Source organism: Balaenoptera ricei, chromosome 2, assembly GCF_028023285.1.
Source record: "Balaenoptera ricei isolate mBalRic1 chromosome 2, mBalRic1.hap2, whole genome shotgun sequence".
Classification (NCBI taxonomy): Eukaryota; Metazoa; Chordata; class Mammalia; order Artiodactyla; family Balaenopteridae; genus Balaenoptera; species Balaenoptera ricei.
In genome coordinates this window covers 184,612,564-184,633,773 of record NC_082640.1, presented here as the reverse complement: position 1 = coordinate 184,633,773, position 21,210 = coordinate 184,612,564, and the positions used below count along the sequence as shown (strand labels likewise).

General features: G+C 60.5%; 1 protein-coding gene across 1 annotated transcript; it reads right to left on the bottom strand.

The window, feature by feature from the left end:
- Nucleotides 1-5,242: 5,242 nt before the first annotated feature.
- Nucleotides 5,243-6,677, bottom strand: DIO3 (iodothyronine deiodinase 3). The gene has a single exon (XM_059915871.1). The coding sequence runs from the start codon at nt 6,675-6,677 to the stop codon at nt 5,763-5,765; it is 915 nt and encodes a 304-aa protein (XP_059771854.1). The 3' UTR covers nt 5,243-5,762.
- Nucleotides 6,678-21,210: the final 14,533 nt, after the last annotated feature.

Below are 21,210 nucleotides of genomic sequence, written 5' to 3'. Positions count from 1 at the left end.
CCATCTCCAGCCAGAACCTCTCTCTGCCCTGACATCCGGGTTTCTGCTTGCTACAGCCATTGTTTTTTCTGTTTTTAGTCTTATTTTTCTGTCATAAGAGCAATACACGTTCACTACAGAAAAATCACAGGCTACAGACAAGCAACAAGAAGAAAGTAACAAAACACTCATAATCCCGCCCACACAGAGACAGCTACTGTGAATTCCTTGGGATAGATTTTTCCAGAGCTGCATGCGTGTGTTTCTTTGCAGATATTAAAAAAGAGCACGCACACTCACCGCCCAAATCAAACCCACTGTCCTATGGGCTGCGTTTTCATGTAACCACAGACGGAGCAAACGGTCTGCATCGGGGAGACTCAAGGTCCTTGATCATTTAGCCACTGTGAGAGGGACTCTGTGTAGCCTGATGTTAAACCCCGGACACAAGGGTCAGAGAGGCCTGTGGTCAAAGCTGCTCTCTAGTCCGTGATCTTATATTTCACTTTGTAGGGCTGCTATCACAAAGTACCACAGACTGGGTGACTTAAACAACAGGAATTTATGCTCACTGTTCTGGACGCTGTGAGTCTGAGATCAAGGTATCAGCAGAGTTGGTTTCTCCTGAGGGCTCTCTCCTTGGCTTGTAGATGGCCGTCTTCTCCCTGTGTCCTCACACGGTCATCCCTCCGTGTGTGTCTGTGTCCTAATCTCTTCTTTTAAGGACACCAGTCAGATTGGATTAGGGCCCACCCCAGTGCCCTCATACTAACTTATTACCTCTTTAAAGATCCTGTCTCCAAATAAGGTCACATTCTGAGGGGCTAGGGGTTAGGACTTCGACATATGACTTTTGGGGGTGGACACAATTCAGCCCGTAACCCCTTGGCCCATCTCACTCCAGCCATGCCAAGTCTCAGTTTCTTCATCCTTGAAATGGGGCTAATGATCGTACTCGTCTAAGAGGGATGTGAGGATGACCGAATCGGATAATTCTGAGAAAGCACTCTGCCCAGTGCCTGGTCCCTAGATCAAACACTCAGATGTCACTTCCTACTATGGCACGTGTGGGTAGTCCCACAGTTGGAAATGTTACTTCTCTGCAGATGGATGTCTGGATAATATAAATAGGAGGCCATGGACCTCTTGGTTACCTACATAGCCCTTTACCCAACAGTTTATTTCCTTCAGGTATTGTTTTCTGAACACAACTTGCACCTTTAGGCCTCCGTGGCTTTGCACTGGCAGTACCCTCTGCCAAGGATGCCCTTCCTTCGCTGTCTGCCTGGAGGCGGCACTTGTGTCTTCAAGGGGCAAATAAGACCTTCTCTAGGAACTCCTTTCATGCCCCTCTCCCTGCTTAAGGCTAAACCGTGTGCTAAGCTGACATGGACCTTGAAAATATTAATGATGAGGATGCTGGTGATGGTAATGATAAGAATGACGGCTGTCTCACCCCCTCCCGCCCATTGCTCTGAGCATTCCTTGAGGGCAGAGATGAGTTCCTTCTGGGGGCGGGGGGCACTCAGACATCTAGATGGTGCCTGGCACAAGTTATCCTGCAGGCACAGACCTGCTGAGACTAGATGTATGGATGGGCAGAGGATGCCGGGATAGGGAACGGCATGAAAAGTGTGTGGGGCCGGTGTGGGTGATTGTCAAACACTCTGCAGCATGATCCTGATGACAGAATGATGGAAACTAGATCTGAGAATGTGCTTGCATAGGGTTGTCAGTCTGTGAAGTAGAGTCTGGAAGGAAACACACCAAACAGTTCACAGGGGCTGTCTGGAGATGGAAAGACTGGGGACACTTGGTGGTGGCTTTCAAACATTTCCAAACATTTTTGTTCCCTCGGTAGAAATACATTTCACATCAGCCACATTGCTTGTGTGTGAGCACACGTGCACACACACACGCACAGTTAGAACAAAAGTTTCAGGAAACTATAGTTACCTTAGGTGACATGTACCTTGGTATTTATATTGTATTTATTCCATTTCAGTTCTTCAAAATGCTTGACTTGATCTGATAAGTTGATTTTTGACCCACCGCTGGGACTTGACATGCAGTTTGAAAGCTCCTGCTCTAAGCAAGCCTTGCACTTTCTGTTCTATGTTCTTCTGTATTTAAAATTTAATATTGAAAACGCATTTATGTCTCATCTTCATATTTTTCACTTAAAAATAAGGAAGAGAGAGAGCGCACTGGGAAAATACAAAACAATAAAATCAAATAGATTTTCTAGAAGGCAGTTTAGCAAAATGTGGCAAAACAGGCATCTTATAGGTGTGCATGTGTCTAGCAATTTCACTTAAGAAATGGGCTAGTGGGGTAAAGGTGTGTAGAGCCGTGGGCACGGTTGGAAGAATGTTTATAACAGTGAAGCATCCCTCGCACCTGGGGCGCCCACGGAGCCATCTCTGGCCCTCTGTTCCAAGACGTGGCCTGGCGTCATTCAATACTTATTTACAGACATGGAAAGAGGGGAGGGGTGCATGGAAAGAGGGGTGCCAGGGAGTCAAAAGTTAATGCCAGCCTGTAAAACGATAATCCCGCTCTTGAATGCGAGAGGCAGGTGAGAAAGTGCACACACCAGGAGGTTACCTTAGGTTGATTTTACTTTCTTGGGACTTTTCTGTGTTTTCGGCAATGAGCGTGCACTCTTTTTGTAAGAAGGGGAGATTTTAAAGAAAAAGGGAGAAAAGAAAGGAGAGAAAGAAACAAGAAAAGGAGGGAAAAGGAAGAGCGAGAAGGAAACGGACTGATGAAGGGGAGGAAGGGAGACAGGGAGGCCGGAGAAGAGAAAGAAGAGAGGGGTGGCCGGGGCGCCCCCGGAGCGGCGAGCGCACCGGGCCGCGCAGGCTGCGGCACGAGCCGCAGGTCCCGGCGCCGAGCGCTCCGAGTGTCGGTCCGGGAAGCCCGAGGAGGCTCAGGGGGCGCAGGCTCCACGGGAGGGCAGGGCGCTCAGCGCGTCCAACTAGACCCCCAAGTGGAGGACCGGGACGAGGAGCTGCCGAGCACGCAGTGGGACCCCCGCGGCGGCGCCCCGCCGTCCCGGGCCTCCCTCCGCTTCCTCCCGGCCACCAAGCCCCCCCCGCCGGGTGGCGCGCGCAAGAGCTCTGGGCGGGTCCTCCCCGGCGCCCGGCCGCATCCCCGCCGCTTGCTCAGTATTCTTCATGGGGGTTTTGGGGTGAGAAGAAGCGCGCGGGAGGAGGGGGATGGGAGGAGACGCAGAAATACCATCTGTGCCAATTTTTTCTTAAAAGTAATTTTTTTTCAATTTAAATACTTTTAAAGCAAAAAAAAAAAAAAAAAAAAAAATTCCCCAGCTCAGGGTGTTCGAAAAAGTTTCACGGAGGAGCGGCATGGGGGCTGGGCAGGGAACTGGAGGCGGCGTTGATGGAGCTGGGGCCTCTCTCCTCCATCCAGCCTGCTGGAGGCTCATCCCCGCAGACCCCCACTCTCCTCCCCACCCCCCCCCCCCCGCCCCAGCTTCAAGCGCGAGCGCTCACACCCAGGCGCTCACAGGCACCGCCCCCCACCCCCACCCCATCCCGGGGCTGGGATGGTCCTGGGTTCTCTGGCCGGGGAGGTTCGGCTCCTCGCCTACCCCGACTCCCGGTCCACGGACTCCCGCCTCAGCGCTCCTTTCTCTGTCTCCCCCGACCCACGTTTCTGCTCAAGGGGTCAGTAGCAGAGGGAGGAGGGGGCCGAGCTAATCTCGCTCTCCCGGAGTCGTCCTCACCTGCGGAGCAACAGGGGAGATAGTGAGAGCGGGGACTGCGAGAGAGCGCCTGGCCTAGGCAGCGGGCGGGGGTCTGTGCCCGAAGCCACGACCCCCTCCTCTCCCAGCCCCGGTCCCGGCCACCGCCATCCCTCTCTTTCTGGTCTCTCTCCGGTCGGCCACCTCGCTCTCCTCCGCTTCCCAGACCCGAGCGCGTTGGGGGTGGTGACGAGGTTTGGCTTGAACTTGGGGAAGCGGCGGAGGGGCAAGAGGAGGGGGTGTCCTGGGCAGGGGGCACACTCGGCGCCACCCCCGCCCCGCAGTAGGAGCTGCTGCTAGAGTGATGGCGCTGCAGGCCCGCTCTCCCTCCCCCGTCGCCCCTCCCTCCGCCACCTTGCGCTATTCTAGTAGCGCCTCCCGGGGACCCCAGCAGCCAGGCGGAGATTGGGCGGTGGGGGAGACGATCTTGTAGGTTCGAGAAGGGCGCGAGGGAGTAGGGAGCTGATAGAAGGGGGTTAGGGAGGAACCAGGTGCGCAGAGGTGCCCGCGGTGGGCGGGAGCCCAGCCCTACCTGGTGCAAAGCCCCCCGGCCCTCCCCCACACCGTCCCCTCCCCCCACCGACTGTCGCTGGGGGAAGTTAGATGGGAGGCTGCAGGGTCAGCTGTAACTGCGTGCGTGTGTGCGCGCGCGCGGTGGCAAGTGCGGGCCCCGCCGCCTCTCCCGCCTCCCTCCAGGACCCAGCCGGGCTCGACTTCTTAGCTCTCCTGGCGACCTCACGTTCCCCACCCCGGGTGCGTGCGTGGCTGTGCGCCTCCCGGGCACCGCCACGGACCCCTTTCCTTCTTCCTTCCCCTCCCGCGCCCCCGCTAGCGTAGGCTCCTTCTCTCCACCCTTCCCCCCAGGGTCACTATGGGGACGCGAGGGAGAGATTTGTGTTTAATTACTGCCGCTATTCAGAGGGAAGAAAAAAGAAAGGGACCAAAGGCAACCCGAAAGCAATTTACTTCAAGCCTTTATTATTGTAGTGTAAAAAGAAGTTTATATACAGGGAATATTTCCAGCGAAACAATCACTAAATGGCCTTCAGATCAGGGGCCCCCCGCCTTCTGGCCCCGCAGTCGGCAGCTTTGCCTGGGAGACCCCTCGTTCGGGGTTCCCAGGCTCTTCCCCCACCTTTCTCCCCCAGACTCCACCACTCAAACCCCGTGTGCCAGGAGCCCCAGCCCCTTCCTTCTCCCTGGGGCGCTGCGAACCTCGCCAATGCCTCCCAAGCCGTTTTCCTCTGTCCCGAAGCAGTTCCCCAACCTCCCTCTCCCACCCCGTTGACGTGGTTTCCTCATGGAAACCCAGAGCACTTTCCCCTCTCGTTTTAGGCACTACTGCGAGCCTCCTGCAATTCAGAACCAGCTCGTGGTCAAGACCAGTTAGAGACAGTTCGTCATCAGCAGCGGGGCTCGTGAGCACCCAAAATAAAGGGGGGAAATAACCCTGCCTACCCTTCCCCACCCCAAACCTCCTCCCCCCAACTCAGGGACAAGAAATGGACACAAAAGCAGCAGGGCATCCCTTCCCCGTGCGCGACAGGTGTGGGTGCCAGGCAACTAAGGCAAGCGGCTCGCGCTGCTGGAACCCAGCTGCGCCTAGGGCGCGCGGGCGCAGCCAAAGTCTCTTAGCGCGGGGCCAATGCGCCTGGCTAAAGGCACGCTGGCTATTCTCTTCTGGGGAGGGCGTGTGAGATCGCGTGGCGGGGGCCTCTGCGAGGACAAGTCCAGGGGCACACAGGCAAGGGTGGCGCTGCCTCCGCACTCAGAAGGGGATTTAGAGCGAGCCAGGCAAGTACAGGCAAGGGCAGTCACAAAGGCAGAGTCCGGGGAGGTGGAGGAGAGTCTTCAGGTGGCTTGGCTGAGAGGGCAGACTCAGCCTTACATCCATGGCTCAGCACATCTGTGTCACTGGGCCCTCGCCAAGCCTGACTTTGTTTGGGGGCGTTTGCACGTGGGCTTCGAAGGCTCGAAGGCATGGCCCGCCAAGTTCAGTCAATTGTCCATTGGTTGTTTACACTCGTCGGGTCTGAGGGCCATGCAGCTGCTCATCGTAGCGCTCCAGCCAGGTGCGCAGCTCGGAGACCTGGTAGCCATCGGGGCCACGGCCGCCCTGGTACATAATGGTGCCACTCTGGATGACATAGAGGCGCTCGAAGTAGGCGCCGTAGGCTGAGCTGCTGGAGTTGGCCATGGTGTCGAGGACGAGAGAGCATTCGGGAGCACCTTGCTGCAGTACCCGCGCTGCGCTGACCCGGTCCTCCAGGCTTCGGTGCTGCGGGATGCTGTAGGGAGAGTCCGTGGTGACCCAGCCGTCCGAGGGGTGCGCTTCCTCGATGTAGATGATGAGGAAGTCGACGTCACGATGATACTTGGTGACCAGGCGCTGGAAGGCGCTCATACGCGCCATGAACGGTGGTCAGGTGCAGCTGCCGAAATTGAGCACCAGCGGGCGGTTTCCTCGGGCGTAGTCGAGGATGTGCTGGTTCTGGAAGCCGTCGGGCAGGACCACCTCGGAATTGGGCGCCGGACCGCCTTCGTGTGCCTGCTTGAAGAAATCCAACTTCTGGCCGTGCCACACCGCCCTCAGCGACGCCAGGGTGCACAGGCGGTTGTCGTCGGACACGCAGATAGGCGGGTCGTCGGGGGGCATCTCCTCGCCATCGCTGTTGAGCTCCACTTCAGTTTGGGGCTGACCCCGGCGTCGGCGGCCCAGTAAATGCTTGCGGATGCACAAGAAGTCGAGCAGCCAAAGCATGAAGGCCGTGCCGAGGAAGCGCGGGAAGAGCACGAGGCACGAGGCGGTCTGGGCGCAGAGCCTCAGGGAGTGAAGCAGCAGGGAGCGGAGCATGGTGGCGGCGCCCCCCAGAGCCCCCTGGGACCCTCTACCTTCCCCCACCACCAAACGCGGGGTGGCTTGGCGAGGCATCTGGACTTGGGCGCTGCGGGGAGCTCAATTTATAGCCGAGGCTTCAATTGGCGGGAGACTCCACCTCCGGCCCGGGTCCGCCCCCTTGCAACTTGAGCCCGAAGGGATCACCCGGCGGCGCGGCCAGTGCCTTAGAAATCGCGGGCCGAGGGCTGGCACCGGCGGCCGGAGGGCGGGGCGGCCCTGCCGGGGGCCGGCGGGGGCGGGGCCGGGCCCCGAAGCCCGCTCGCGGGGGCGGGTAACCCGGACCTCAGCGGGCACCCGGGACGGGCAGCTGAAGCGGGGACCCGGTCCGCGGCGGAGGTCCTCCGGCGAGCGCGAGCGCCGCGCCGCCCCGGTCCCGGCGGCCCAGCTCCGGCCCGCGCCCCCTTCGCCGCGCACCTGAGCCGAGCTCCCCGGCGGCCGCCGCGCTGCGCCGTAGCTCCGGTTCGCTTCCCGCGCGCCGCCGCCAACGCCGCCCCCGCCGCTGCTGCTCGTGCGGGGCCGCTGCCCAGGTGCCGCCGGAGGCCGGGTCCGCGGCCGCCGCTTCGCCGGCCCCGGCTCCCGCCCCGCCAGGGACGCGGGCCCGCGAGGAGGCAACTTTGGGCCCCCGCCGCCTGCCGCGTTCGCCCGCGGGTGCCGCTCGCCTCCCGGAGCCCGCCCGCCTCCCGCGCGCGCTCACACTCGCGCCTCGCACACGGCCGCCCCCCGCACCGCCCCGCCACGCACACCGCGCTCGGCGCCCCCCGCAGCCGCCCGAGGCCGCTGAGCGCCGCCCCGGCCGCGCCCGCCCCGTCCCATCGCGCCCCGGCTCGGCGCCGCAGTTCTCGGGTCAGCGGTCTCCGGGGACCGGCGGGGAGGTGCGGAGGGCAGGGCCGGCGGGCCCGTTACCGCCCGGCGCCGGAGACGCAGAGGGCCGGGGAAGGCAGCACCGTCCCTGCGCCCCAGCTGAGCCGGGAGCGCTCCGGGCGCGGGGTGCGGCGGGCGCGGGGCGCGGGGCGGCGGGCGCGGGGCGGCGGCGGCCCCGGGCGGCTCTCCCACTAGGGGTAGCTGTTGCCTGAACGCCGGAGCGCTCCCCTCTTCCCGCTCGCCTCGCCCGGCGCAGACCCGGCCGCCGGGCGCACCCGTCCCGTGCGTCCCCGGACGTTGCTCTCTGCCCCGGGAACGTCGAGACTGGAGCGCCCGCGCTCAGCCACCTTCGCCGACCCGGAGCGCTGCGGCTCGACTCACCGCGGAGGCGCCGGGACGCGGGAAGTGCGTACTCTCAACGGGGAATGTGTGTGGAGGCTTTTAGGGTGCGGGGCAACTCCCCAACTCCGTGGGGCCGGGGTCGGCCCTGCCGCCGCGTCCGAGATCTTCTGAGGACTCGCTACGCGCGGCGCGGGGCCGGCGACTTGGGGCGGCGGGGCGGGGAGTACCTTGACCTGGGGTCCCCGAAGCCGGGAGCCAGGCCCGCCGAGCCTCGGCCGGCCTCGCCCCCCGGGGCGAGGCCTGGACGCGGTCGCGAGCGATTTGGACCCCTGGGGAGTCGAGCCGCCCGGGACACCCTCGCGGTCGCGGGGACTCGTCTGGGGCGGCGGTGGCTGAGCCCGAGTCCGGCGCCACTGCCGCCTGCGTCCCGTGCGCCACCCGCCCCGGGGACCGGCCGCCTAACTTCTTCCCGGGACGGAGACAGCGCTCGCGCCCCGGGCGGAGGTGGGAGCTCGCTGGGCCGGATCCGGCGAGGGCACCGCTCTCGGCGGCGGCGGCGAGGGCACAAGTCCGGAGGAGTCAACCTCGGGGCAAGGAGCCCCCACCCAGTACTCACCGGGCCCCAGCGGGCGCGGGGGGAGATGCCCATCTTGGGCAGAGGTCCTCTCCTCCGGTTTTCGCGGCCCTGGCGGGACCCTCTGCCCCGCGAGCTCCCACCTGGGACCGCGGCAACAGCAGGTCAAGACCCGAGTGGAAGGAAGGCTGGGGCGTGAAGGTAGACCCTTTTCTCTTTCTTCCAGCCAGGCGATTTTTCTGCTGCCTGGGGTGGCCGCGTTGGGGGCTGCGCAGCCGGGTAACTTCCCACCCAGAGGAAAGGCAGCCTCCTCCCCGCTCTTCTCAGCGGCCCCGCACCGCCCCTCACCACCGTGGGTAAGGGGGGGGGGTCTTCAGGTGGGTTAGGGAATTCCCCCCGATCCAAACCTGGCTGGGGGGGGCGTCCCCCCTGCCTTCTCCCCACCCCCGCAGGGCACCTCTGAGTTGGCAAATCGGTTCCTTGCCTTATTTTTTGCGGAGGAGGTGGGGAGAGTAGGGAGAGAAGTCTTCTGCTTGGCTGGTCTCTGAGAGGCGTTTTGGGGGCCTGAGGTTGCCCCTTCCCGGGCAGGGGCCGAGGAAGTCCCAACTTTTGTTGCACAGACCCTCCAGCCCTGCTTCCTTGATTTCTGCGGGGTGCCAGTCTCGGACCTGTGCCCTGCCCCCACCCACACAGGAACTGGGCTAGGGCCACGGGGCAGTCCCCCCTACCCCCTTTCCGCATTTAGTCTCAGAAAATTAAAAAGCCCCCATGGGCTGGGAGAGCCTTCGGAGGTGGCTGGGATGTAGCGGTGGTGGTGGTGCGTGGGGAAGACGTGGTCTGGCGCAAAGGTAAGAGTGGTCCCTCTGGACCCTCTGTGGGCAGCCAGCGAGACCACCAACCCCCAAGCTCTCTGGCCCCAGGGAGGCTCAGGAGAGCAGTGTTTGTTCTCAGGGCCGTCAGCTGTTCCGGTGGATCTGCTTCTGTTCCTTGGGCTGTCAGGCTACACCTCACACCTTGGGATTCCAGGACATCGGACAAGGCGCTCAGGACCGTCTGGCTCCCACAGACCCTAGTGCAGGTGAGGACAGAGCCAAGGTCCAGGTGGTACTGGCCTTTGGGACACAGACTCTGGTGTGGTGACTCACTCCAGTGCTCTGTGCCTCCACCCCACTCCTCCCTCCCTCTCTCCTCCCTCTCCTACACCCTCTCTCCTCCCAGGCAGCCCCTGTCCCCTTCCCCACCTCCCCAGGGCCCTTCCTACCAGCTGCCCATCCTGCCCTGCCCTGTCCTGGCTCAAGGCCAAGTCCTACCTGGGACTCCGGGGGGCACTGAGCCTCAGGCCCAGGGGGACCAGAGTTGGAGCTGGGGCTGTGCCCACGCCACTGGGCTGGGCAGGCTGGCCTCCTTCCTGCCTGCCCTCCAGCAGCTCCAGCAGGGGGCGGGCAGGGGAAAGAAAGGGAAAGACAAGTTGGACTGGGTCCATTTGGTGTCCGGGAGCAACTTGGACACGGGCTAGGGGGAGGGGCAGGCAGCTGGGCCCTGGAACATCCGGGGCAGGGTGGGGAGGGTGGGGAGGGCCTCCCCTCTTCCCAGACTGTACTCCGGGGGCTGGGTACCCACACGGGGAAGGCTTGTCTCCGACCCCTCCGCCACACTGCCCCGTGTGGGGCTTGGTGGGTGGGAGTGCGGTGGGCACGGCCTCTGTCTCCCTATGGGCAGAGCAGCTCCCAGTGCCAGGGAGGTTGATGCTGAGACTTACCACGGGGCGGGTCCGCCACCCTACAGAGGGCCCCCCGGGGCTTTAGGGAGGAGAAGGGGGAGCCCACACACCTGGCGACGAGGGTCGCAGAGTGACGGGCACGTCCTGGCTGTGCCCTTGCCCAGCATCATAGTGACCTGGCTTCTGGGCCTCAGCCCTCCTTGGCTCCTGACTCTTTGTCTCCCCTGCCCCCTCCACTGGCCTCCTGACGCTCCGGGAGAGCCCAGGCCCTGTCCTGCCTCTGAGCCTCCTCTCATGCTGTTCCCTTGACCCTCCTCCCTCCCCTGGCGACTCCCATGTTTTCTCTTCCTCTGTCTTCACCTCCACCTGGGTCCAGCCTGCCCCACCCCCACTGGGGGAGCCGAGCCCTCCCTCCTCGCCCTCCCGTGCCCTCTCCCTTCCTCATGGCCGCATCCTCAGCCCGGGCATGTTTCACCACTAGTTTCTGTGTCGGCTGCTACTCAGGCCCTGCTGGGATCCTCTGCAGTGACTAACCTGCACCCAGCACCCCGGAGGAGCCCAATAAACCTTTGTGAAATGAGTACCTGAGTGCAGTGTGGACTAATTGAGAACTCGTTTCAGGCGAACTTCAAGGTATTTCATCCCGCCCTTTTGCACGCTGGCAGGCAGCTGTGAGCGAGGTAGGGCGCGTCTGCGGCCGGGCAGTGAGGACCTGGGGCGGTGGGCAGGCAGTGCCCGGGAGGTCCCCTTCAGGCGTGCTGTCTGGTGAATCCACCCGTCCCCTGGCCGCTGGCCCATCTGTTTTCCTTCCTGGGATAAGCAGGTCCTCCCACGGGTACCCAGGCCGTCCCCCGAATGTGCTCACCCTTTTCTTTTGCTTCAAGAATGATTTCTTCTTTCCAAACCTCCCCTCTGACCCGACCTCTCTGGACTCCAGCTTGGCTCGGCTGAACGGGTGGACGCCCTGCAGGTGGGTTGGTGGCTGCGGCCTCAGCGGTCTGGGCTTAGCGGTGCCCTTCACACAGAGGGTCTCCATCCCTCTTCACGCGACACACCCCGGCCGGGCACCGTCCCGGGCGCTGACGGGGGTGGGGGGCTCTGGGGTGGTTGGCAGCCTGGGCCCCGGGCCCGGAGAGCTTGCTGGGGCCCCAGAGCTGGGATGCAGGAGCAGTGTTGGCAGCACCCCAGGACTGGGGGAGGCGTGGGGCTCCCGGTCGAAGAGGGGGGAAGGCCTGGAGGTGAGGCCCTGGCTACCTGCTGCGTGACCTGGCTGTGTCCTGTCCCTCCCTCTGGCCTCATCTGCGATGCAAGGGGGTTGGATGGCTGCTTTCCAATGCCTTCCCTGTGCTCTTCCTCCACAATTCCGGAAGGTTCTAGGAAGTCCTCTGGGCCCTGCCCCTGCATGCCGCTCTGGGGCTGATGAGACCCCCACTTGAGGCCAGAAGGCGCCTCTGGCCTCGGGTCCTCAGTATCTGCTCCCAGCCCATTTTCCACCTGCCCCATTCCTGCCGCAGCTCTGGGGCCTCACGTTTTGGCCCATCCCTAACTCTCAGACCCGGCCTGGCTCTGACTTGTTCCTGCCCTGAGCTCAGACACAGCTGGGCGTTCTGCATGCTCCCTAGTGTTCGGCCAGACCCCTGCGGAGGCTGGGCCGACTCCTCGCCCAAGGCCCTGTATGGGAGGCCGTGGCTGTGGGACCTGCCTGGGGCTAGAGGGGCGGTGGGAGGCTTGGCCACGCGTGTGACGGGCAGACCCTACTCTGAGCCCTAAAGCTGGCTGGAGAGCCATCTTTGGGGTCAGTCTGTCCTGTCCATCTCTTACCCTCCCTGGAAAAAGGTGGGGTACAACCAGCCAGCAGACCGGCCCCCCAAATCACTTTGCTTATCCAGGTCTCAGTTTCCTCGACTGAGAGGTGAGCCCGGTGCTGTGGCTGTGCTGTGTTCGCGTTACCGATGCCGGCAGTGCCCGCTGTACACGTGTGCGCGTGTGTGTCTATTTGCACCCGGCCTTGTTCTGAAGTGCACTTCAAGCGTCTTGTAGGAAACCATGGAGGAGCAGGGGTGCCACAGGTGAGAAGAAAAAGTGCGAACAAGAGGAAGGACCCACTCCCCACTGGGGGCCCAGTGCAGCCTCAGCGCCCTCCACGTGGGCCATGGACCCATCACGGATTTTGCCTTGAATATCCTGGTGGTTAAACCCAATTGGCTATGACTCCCAATGTCCAGAAGACAGAAGTGACCGTCCAGCTGCCCGAAATGTGCGCCTGTGGGCGTGGCCGTGCTGGTCGGCATCCCAGCGATACAACTTCTGAGGCGAGCCAGCCTGGGTCTCGGAATCCGGGGATCACCGTGGCGCAGACGCCCCAGGGCTGTGTGCAAAGTAAACGCCGTGAGGCTCGTGGCTGCCAGCGTGGAGGAGCTCAGAGCAGAGGGGACCCTTGCCTGGCATTGCTGAGGGCTCAGAGACAGCCAGTAAGGCGGCGACGGAAGCAGTGCGCTCCCCGGGGACGGCTCGCCACAGACCCGGCTGTCTTGTGGTGAGAGTGCCCTCCTGAACTGTTTTGGGGCCCCGCCCCCTGCCTCCAGCCCAAGCCCTGGTCCATGCCAGGCTCCCAGAGGGGTCTGGGTGCACAGCGAGTTAGGCGTGGTGTCTGCCCTCCAGGAGCCCCCCAGCCTAGCCAGCGCCCTGGGAGGGGTAGGTGTGCTCGTGGGAAAGGCCCCTTGTCTTCGGTGAGACCTTCAGGAGCTGGTGGGAGACATGAAGGCTCGGGGAAAGCAGAGTCTGTGTGGCTCTGTGTGTCACAGCAGCCTCTGTGTCACTCTACCACAGCCAAGGGGTGCGATCTTGGGCAAGTTACCTGAACTCTCTGTGCCTCCATCTCACCATCTATGAAATGGGCAGATCATTCAACCCCACCTTTTAACGAGGTAGGAACTTTTGTTACTCCCGTTTTATAGATGAGAAAACTGAGGCTCAGAGAGGTGATTTACCTAGGAACACATAGCTAATGTCTGACTCCAAAACTCACACTCAGTGATTAACAGGAGATGTCCAATCAGCGTACTCTGGGGACAGAAGGGGCCTACCCGAGGAGGGAGGGGAACTGGGCGGGGGGAGGCTGGGAGGAGGGGATGTGGCCTCTGAGTTTGATGGGAGCCCTGGGGAAGAGGAGGTCAGCTGAGATCTTTGAGGACACACTGAGTTGGAGGTGCCTGCAGGTCTCAGGAGAAGATTCCAGCACTGGGGGGGGGTGGGGAGGGGTGGGCAGAGGGTCGAGCCTCAGCATGGTGGGCATAATAAAGCTTTGCTTTTGGAATTTCACACTGTGTGGGGAAAGGTGGTTGCTGACAAGCAGAGGGAACATGGCGGGAGGGATAAACTCCACGGTGCCTTCCCCTTGGTGGAGAAGCCAGCTCACCCCACGCGGAGTGGGCTGAGTGCTGCGCTGTTGGCCCCGAGCCAGTGCAAACACTTCTCTGAGGATGGCGTTTCCAGGGCCTTTGGGCTGTGGCAGGGTCTGGATGCCCATCGGCCAAGGCCATCCCGTAAGGACCAGGCCTTTCCATCTGGGGGGTCGCTCGCCCTTTGGAATCTCAAGGACTTGATTCAAATCCTGACTCCGCCTCCTATAGGCTGTGTGGCCGTGGGTGCGTCCCTGACCCTCTCTGCGCTGTGGCTGCTCATCTCTGAAGGAGGGTGCTAGTACCCTCTGCTTGTGGGTTTGTGGAGAGCCCAGGAGGGCGTGGATGTGGTGTGCCTGGCACATGGCAGCTGTCTGTATATGGCTGATTTTCCTTTGCCAGTGTCTGACGGATCGGATGGAAGGGGTTGGCGGCAGTTCAGCTCTGAAAGGGTGAAATTCACGGGCACTGGTGGTGTCACAGGGTTTCATGGGCCGTGAATGGGGGGGGGGGGGTGATGGCGGTGACCGTGCAACCAGAGTGGACCAGGAGGGCCCTCCCTGCCGCCTCATTCTCCAGCTGCAGAAGCTGATCTCATCCTTCCACAACTGCCCCTTCTCCTCACATCCTGAAATACAGAGAGCTCTGCTTCCCCGTGTCCCCTCACTGACCTCCGGCTCCCCGAGGGCAGACTGGGACCGACTCAGCTGTCTGCCAGGCCAGCGCATGGTGGGCCCAGGAGAGCTTCTGGACTTGAACCCACTCCCAGGGTGACCTCGAGCAAGCCCTCAGCCTCTCTAAGCTTCAGTTGCTTGAGGGGATGTGACGGCGCGTCTCAGAGCAGGCGGCATTCCTGGTGAGTTAGGCTCTGTTGGCCCTCCGCTGCCATGCGATGCTGGGTGACAAATAACCACACAGCAGCGAGCATGGTTTCTCACATGCTGTGGGGTTCAGGGGCTCAGGGTGCCCTGCTGATCTTGGCGGGCTCCCTGGTGTGCGTGGGTGTCGGCCGGTGTCAGCCGACCTTGGATGGCCCAGGCTGGGATGCTCCGCTCCACGGGTCCCTCATCCTGCAGCAGGCTCACCCGGGCCCGATCCCAGGGGGATGGCAGAGAGGCACAGAAAGGAAGCGGCCCTGATGCACGAGCTCGTTTGAAGCCACTGCTGGTTCTGTGTCTGCTCACATCCTGCTGGCTCAGGGAGGTCCCAGGAGAGCACCCACGCGGGAGTGAGGGCCTGCAGAGCTACCGGGGAAGCTCGGGGCACCGGGAGGTGTGCAGGACCCTCTGCCACGGGGTTGGAGCCAGGACTGGAGCTGGTCTCACCCTCACCCTGCCCTCCTGGCGCCTGGCCCAAGGTCACGTAGGAGCCGGTGCCCAAGCTGGACCAGACCCAGCCTGTCTGACTCAAGCCCGGTCTCGAGGGAAGATGCATTTCCATAGGGTCTCAGGTCCCCCCTCACCCCTCCCCTGCCACAGCCATGTGAGGCTGGAGGACTGGCCGGCGTCAGCGACACGGAGGGAGATGCAGCACCCTTCTCGGAGGACCCGTGTCCCGTGGTCCGAACGGCACGTGGGCTCACTGATGCACTTGGCGAGTCCTTCAGGGAATGGCCCCGCGTCCTGCTTGGACACCGACCTGTGCGTGACCTGGGGTACACTCCTGCTCCCATGGGCCTCTTGTTCTCACCTATACGATGGGGATGGACCCAGTGATTTGTAAAGGAACTTCCAGCCTAGGGCTGGGGGGTCAAGGGGTCTCAGGGAGAGAGACAGATAGTAGGTTTGAGGGAGAGCCATCGAGAGAGGCAGAGACAGAGAGCAGTGTGGGAGGCAGGCTTCCTGCCTCTGATATTTGCCTCTTTCCGGAAGCTTCTGCAGGCCCCTGGGTTGGGGGGTGGGTGCAGGGGTATGGAACCCCCTTCTGTGACTCTGAAAACCCCCCCATTTGCCTGTCAGCTGGCCTGCTGGGCAGGTCTTTGGGCAGAAGGGCAGAGTGGGGGTCCCTCTGAATCAGGGGCCGTATCTTGCCTCCCTTCCCTGCCTGGGGGTGTTCCTGGTAGAGCAGGCGTGTTCATCTGGGACAGGAGCGTCTTACCGTGAAGCTGTTCAACATGCAGGAAATACGGTTACTAAGAAGGACTGTGGAAGATCTATTCTAAGTTATTTCTCAGGAGCAGAGTAACAGCTGCATTGGCTGCTCCGCCTGTAGACAGAGGGACCGGGATGCAAGGATGCTTTAGAACTTTCATCAAATCCCTACTGTGTGCCAAGTACTAAGTGAAGTGTGTTTTCACGAGTTAGTCCTGTGGTAGGAACCTCTGTTCTCAGCCGTGGTGAGGAGGCTGGGAGAGGGGTCCACGCAGAGTCCTGCCGAGGGCGTGCGGGGTGGCATGTCCGTTCATTCATTCATTCGTTGGTTCATTCATTCAGCACCTGCAGCGCTCAGCTGTTCTGAAGACCACACCAGCCCTGTCTTGGTGGGGCTCTGGTCGGGGGGCGCTGAGTGCTGGAATTCCAGGTGAGTTTGGATGTTGGCCTGGGGCTGGCATCGCAGAGATGATGGCGTGGTCATGCCCTCAGACTGGAAGTCTTCACAGGCCTGTGTAAACCTGGTCTGTACCCTGTGGCCAGCGGGACAAGATGCCAATGCTGATGGTAGGGGAAGAGACCCCACCCCGGAAGGACCTGGCTTCCTATGGGCCCTTCTGGGACCCACAGTGAGCCAGTTTGGTTGGAGTTTTAGAGCGACTTGTTTGGAGATGTAAGAGATACGGTGGGTTTGGTTGTGGGGAGGAGGGGGGCGGGCAGAGTAATCACGTGGCCGCCCTGTGGGAGGCTCCCATGGGATGGGCTCCTGAACATCCTTACCCTGAAGCCCCTTGGTGTCCCCAAGCCTGCTTCCTGTCCTGAAGGCTTAGAACTGAGGCCGAGAACTCCCGGGAGTCCTGTGGGCCTGGGGAGGGCGGTGGACAGCCTAGTCTTCCTGGGGCCCTTCTAGGCTTCAGCCTGGGCAGCCCACGAGTCCACAATTTGGGATTTGGGTTCTAGGAACTCTAGGAACTGCTCCCCAAGACCCCAGGCCTGCCACCGGTCTCCCTGGGGGATGGGTGGTCGGCAGGTGGGGCCCACACCAGACAAGGAGAGCCCAGGGGAGGGCCTGTGAGCCCTGGAGGGTGGGTCAGAGCCGCCTATGGGGTGGGTGGAGACCAGGATGGGAAGGGAGAGGCCAGATCCTCATTCTAGAGCAGATTTTGAGAGTGGCAGGCTGGCAAGTGCTTGGGCAGGTGTAGTGTGAGTGTGCTGGCACAGAGGGCCAAGCCCCCGACCTCCTTCCCTCCTTCTCTCCCCCTCCCTTCCTCTCTCCCCCTCCCTTCCTCTCTCCCCCTCCCCCCTCCTCCACACCTGCCCCTCCCTTCCTCTCCCTCTCCCTCCCTCACTCGGCCAGCGACTCCTGTGCCCTTGACCGTGCTCCCTGGAGGCTGGCTCTGTGGGTTAGAAGAGGCTCACAGCAATGTCCGAGCCTTTTACGGCTAGAACTTCTGTGAGCACCAGGGGGTCAGCTGGCGATGAGGGGGGACAGTCTGGTAAAGACATGGAATCCACCCCCGGCTCTCAGCTGGGCAGGTGGGCTCGGAACCGCCCTGCTTCCGGGACCAGAAGGGCTGCAGCCAGAGCCGAGTAATGGCAAATGAGCGTCTCCGGAAATCAGGCTGCAGGTCGTGGGCATGTCCTGGGCAGTCCAGCCGCCCATCATCCCAGGATGGATATGGTCACCTCCCCAGACCCTATGCAGGGCCCCCTGCTGGGGCCAGACCCTCCTGATAGGCAGCCTGGCCTGGCTGGTGGTGGCCCCAGAGGGATTCTTGGGGTACCTCTGTCCTCAAGAAGGGCTCTTTGGAGAGGAAAAAAGAACACATTTCAACACCTCCAGATTCTGAAAATGGATTTCTCCCAGGGAAACAGAGACTCAGAGCATGCTCCCTTCCTGAGAGAGAGCCAGGAAAACAGCGGGGGAGCAGGGGAGGGGGAGGGGAGAGAGGCCTCGGCGAGGACGAGGATCCTGGAAACAGGACGTGGAGCCAGAGAGACCTGGATGCAAGTCCTGCCGGCCAGCGACTGGCAGTGTGACCCGGGCAGGCGACTTGCCCTCTCTGGCCTCAGTTTGTCTTTCTGTTCAATGGGGTCCCCCTCTCCCTGCCTCATAAGGGATGCTTTGAGGACGTGATGTGGATAAAGCAGTTCTTGATCTTCATCCCTTTTTTAGGATGAAAAAGCCTTCCCGAGTCCAGGATGATAGGGTCAGAGCATTTATGAAGGTCATCCTATTGGACCCAGGAAGGTTCAAGAGTGCCGAGGGCTCTGGGCATGACTGCTCTGTGGCCTCGGTGAGGTGATCGGCTCTCTCTGGGCTCCAGCTTTCTCTTCTGTAAATGGGAGCAGGATCTCCACCTCGCTAGTTACTGGGAGGGTTAGCTGGGGGACATGGGTGTATCGCCGGGCACAGCTGCAGCTGCCATGGTGCTCTGAGTGGCTGGGATGGGGTACCTCGGGACAGGGTTGCGGGGAGGGCAGGGCCTGTCTGCCCTGGGCATGGCTGGGCTTCGGCTCATCCGCCCTTCCCTTGCTCGTCCCTTCCAGGGCGAGTCCTCTCTCTTCCCTTGCCTTGGCACAGCTTCGAGGCTGCCTCCTCCAGGCTGTCTTCCCAAACCCAAACGCCTGCTCAGGATTGAAGGGTTCCCTGACATGGGCAGGTCTGCGCCATGCTGTCTCTCTCTGGGGACTTTGTAGCTGCCTTCTGTTCGGCTTCTACACCTCCGATCTCACCTCCTCCTCTCCATCCTCCAGAGCCGGCTTTGAACATCTGCTCTCTGCTCAGGAGGCTGCCCTGCCTGCAACTGCCCGCAGCTTCTAAGTAACATCCAAACGGCTTGGCCTGGCCTTTGAGGCCTCCAGGTGGGGCCTCTGCTTCCCTCTTCTGGTCCATCTCCTGCCCCTGCCCGACACTGACCCAGCGCTTCTGCCATGGAAACATCACAGCCGCGACTCCACGAATGCCAGGCCTGCGAGCAGTGATGGAGACCATCAGCCTTTCCACGGGGCACCAACCAAGGCTCGGGGAGATGGGGCTCCTCGTCATCTGATTCAGTGTCTGGACTTGGGCCCCTGTCTCTGGCTCCAAGTTCATGCTCTTCACAGCAAACCACAGTTTCTGCACACGTGCTCCATCTGCTACTGCTACCACCTCTCCTTCTGGAGCTCCTTCCAGCTTGTCTTCCAAACCCCAGTTGTCCTTCAAGGCTTGGCCTGGACGTTGGCTCCTCAGACCACCTCTCCCCTCCCCTGCAGTCTGTGTGGCCTTTTCCTTGTGACCTTGGCTCACCGTGGTCCTGGGAGGGAGGGGAGATGGTGTTCCAGGCAGAGATTGCTAGTTGTCCCCCAATATCCACTCTCCTCTCTTCCTAAAGTAAAAGAAACCCCAAACTTGGGCTGGCGACATGGCTGCTCTTTCAAGATCTCAGCCTCCCTCATAGCTCTTTGACCAATGACATGTGAGAAGTGACATGTGAAACCTCTGGGTCCTGCCCCTACGGAAAGAGAGGTGGCTTCCCTTCTTCTTTCTGTTCCCACTGCTGGATGACAGAAGTGATGGCAGGAGCCGGAGCAGCCATGTTGATTGCAGGATGGAAGCTGGATGTTGAGGATCACAGAGCAACAGGGCAGAGAGGACCTGGGTCACCAGGGCATCAGCCTAGACTGCTGAAGCTCAGACTGTTACATGAGAGGGGGGGGAAAGAAAAACAACCTTCTCTCTTGTTAAATCCAGTGTTATTCTGGCATTTGTTACAGCAGCCAAAATGTATCCTAATTAGTACAGATGTAGATAGAGAAGTCAGTCAACTGTTTGCAGAATGACTAAGTGATTACCAACCAGAGGTCAGCGAGCCACAGCTTGGAGGCTGCCTTTTAGAGCACGTGGCAGTCTGCGGTACGGAGGGCTGTGTCCATGGGTTTGCGTGCTGGCTCTGCCTTGTCGTAATTGTGGCTCCTTGGACAAGTCTGTGTAATGGCTCAGCGGCTCAGATGCCTCTTCTGTGACTTGTGGCTGAGAGGAGGTGACGCATGTAAAGGGCCTGGTTTCAAAGGGGTTTGTTCGTGTTGGTTCTTCTCCTGGGCTGAACTGGCTTTAGTGAGAGCTGAAAGGTCACCCCTCCTCTCGCCTGTCCCTCCCCCTTCCTATTCAAAGGGACCGCCCTCCTCTCCCCTGCACCCTCACCTTTTCCTGGGAGGGCTGGTGGATTTAATGAGCCCACATGAAACATCCAGCTTGTAACAATGAATATTTTCCACCAGGACTTTTCTTGCGCTTAAATTAATAATCTCAAAATCTCTGGAAATGGCAGCAGAAGAGAAAGGGGAGTTTCCTTTGCAGAAGCTGTTTTTAATATTGCAGAGTTACAGGCCCCCAGGGCTTCCCATGTGCCCCTCTAGGCCCAGCTGCCCACAGGAAGCAGTCCTGACTTGACCCTTTGCAGGAGGCTCCTTGGCGGCCTCTGCCCACCCCTCGCTGGCTGCGCGGTGCCCCGTGGGCCACACCTGGCCCCTTGGCAACCTCCAGGTGACGATAAAGGGCCCCTGAAGTTCTGACCAGCAAAGTCAAGAAAAGGCTTTCCTCAGCCCCATCCATCTTTGGGACCTTGAACTACAAGACCCAGTTGCCTGGAAGGGGCCAGAGAGGCCCGGAGTTTCAGGCTCCCCACAGGTGGTGCTGAGGGTGGAGGGCTGAGAATGTGGGTCTGGGGTCCCACCCCACGTCAACCTGGGCAGCCCTGCTCTCTCCTGCTTTAAGAACAGGGTGTCCCTTTCAATAAGCTACAAAGGGTTTCATGGCTATAGAACAATAGTTTGAGATTAAATGGTGCAGGTCCAAGCCACCCCCTTTTAAACAGTTTTAATTGTGGTAAAGGACATATAAAATTTACCATCTTAACCATTTTCAAGTGTGCAGTTCACTGGCCTTGAGGGCATTCACAGGGTTGTGTAACCATCACCGCCATCCATCCCCAGAACTTGTTCATCTTGTAAAACTGAAACTGTCCCCACTAGAAACTAACTTCCCTTCCCCTTTCCCCAGCCCCTGGCAACCACCCTTCTACTTTCTGTCTCTATGAACCTCACAGAAGTGGAATCATAAGTCTTTGTCCTTTTGTGACTGGTTTATTTCACTCAGCATAATGTCCTCAAGATTCATCCCTGTTGTAGCCTGTGTCCGAATTTCCTTCCTTCTTACGGCTGAATAATGCTCCATTCTAGTAATTATCCCATTGATGGACATTGGGTGACTTCCACCTTTTGGCTATTGTGGATAATGCTGCTGTGAACATGGATGTACAAATGCCTCTTTGATATTTCAGTTCTTTTGGGTGGAATTGCTGCATCATATGGTAATGCTGTGATTGTTTTTTTTTGAGGAAGGTCCATACTGTCCTCCACCTCCTCTGCCCCATTTGACATTCGCACCAACGATGCACAGGGGCTCCTATGTCTCCACATCCTCATCACACTCGTTCTTTCCTTTTCTTTGCTATTTTATTTCAGAGTAGCCATCCTCATAGGGTCAGAGCCGCCCTTCTTACAGGGGATGAACTGAGATGCAGGGTGGCAGCTG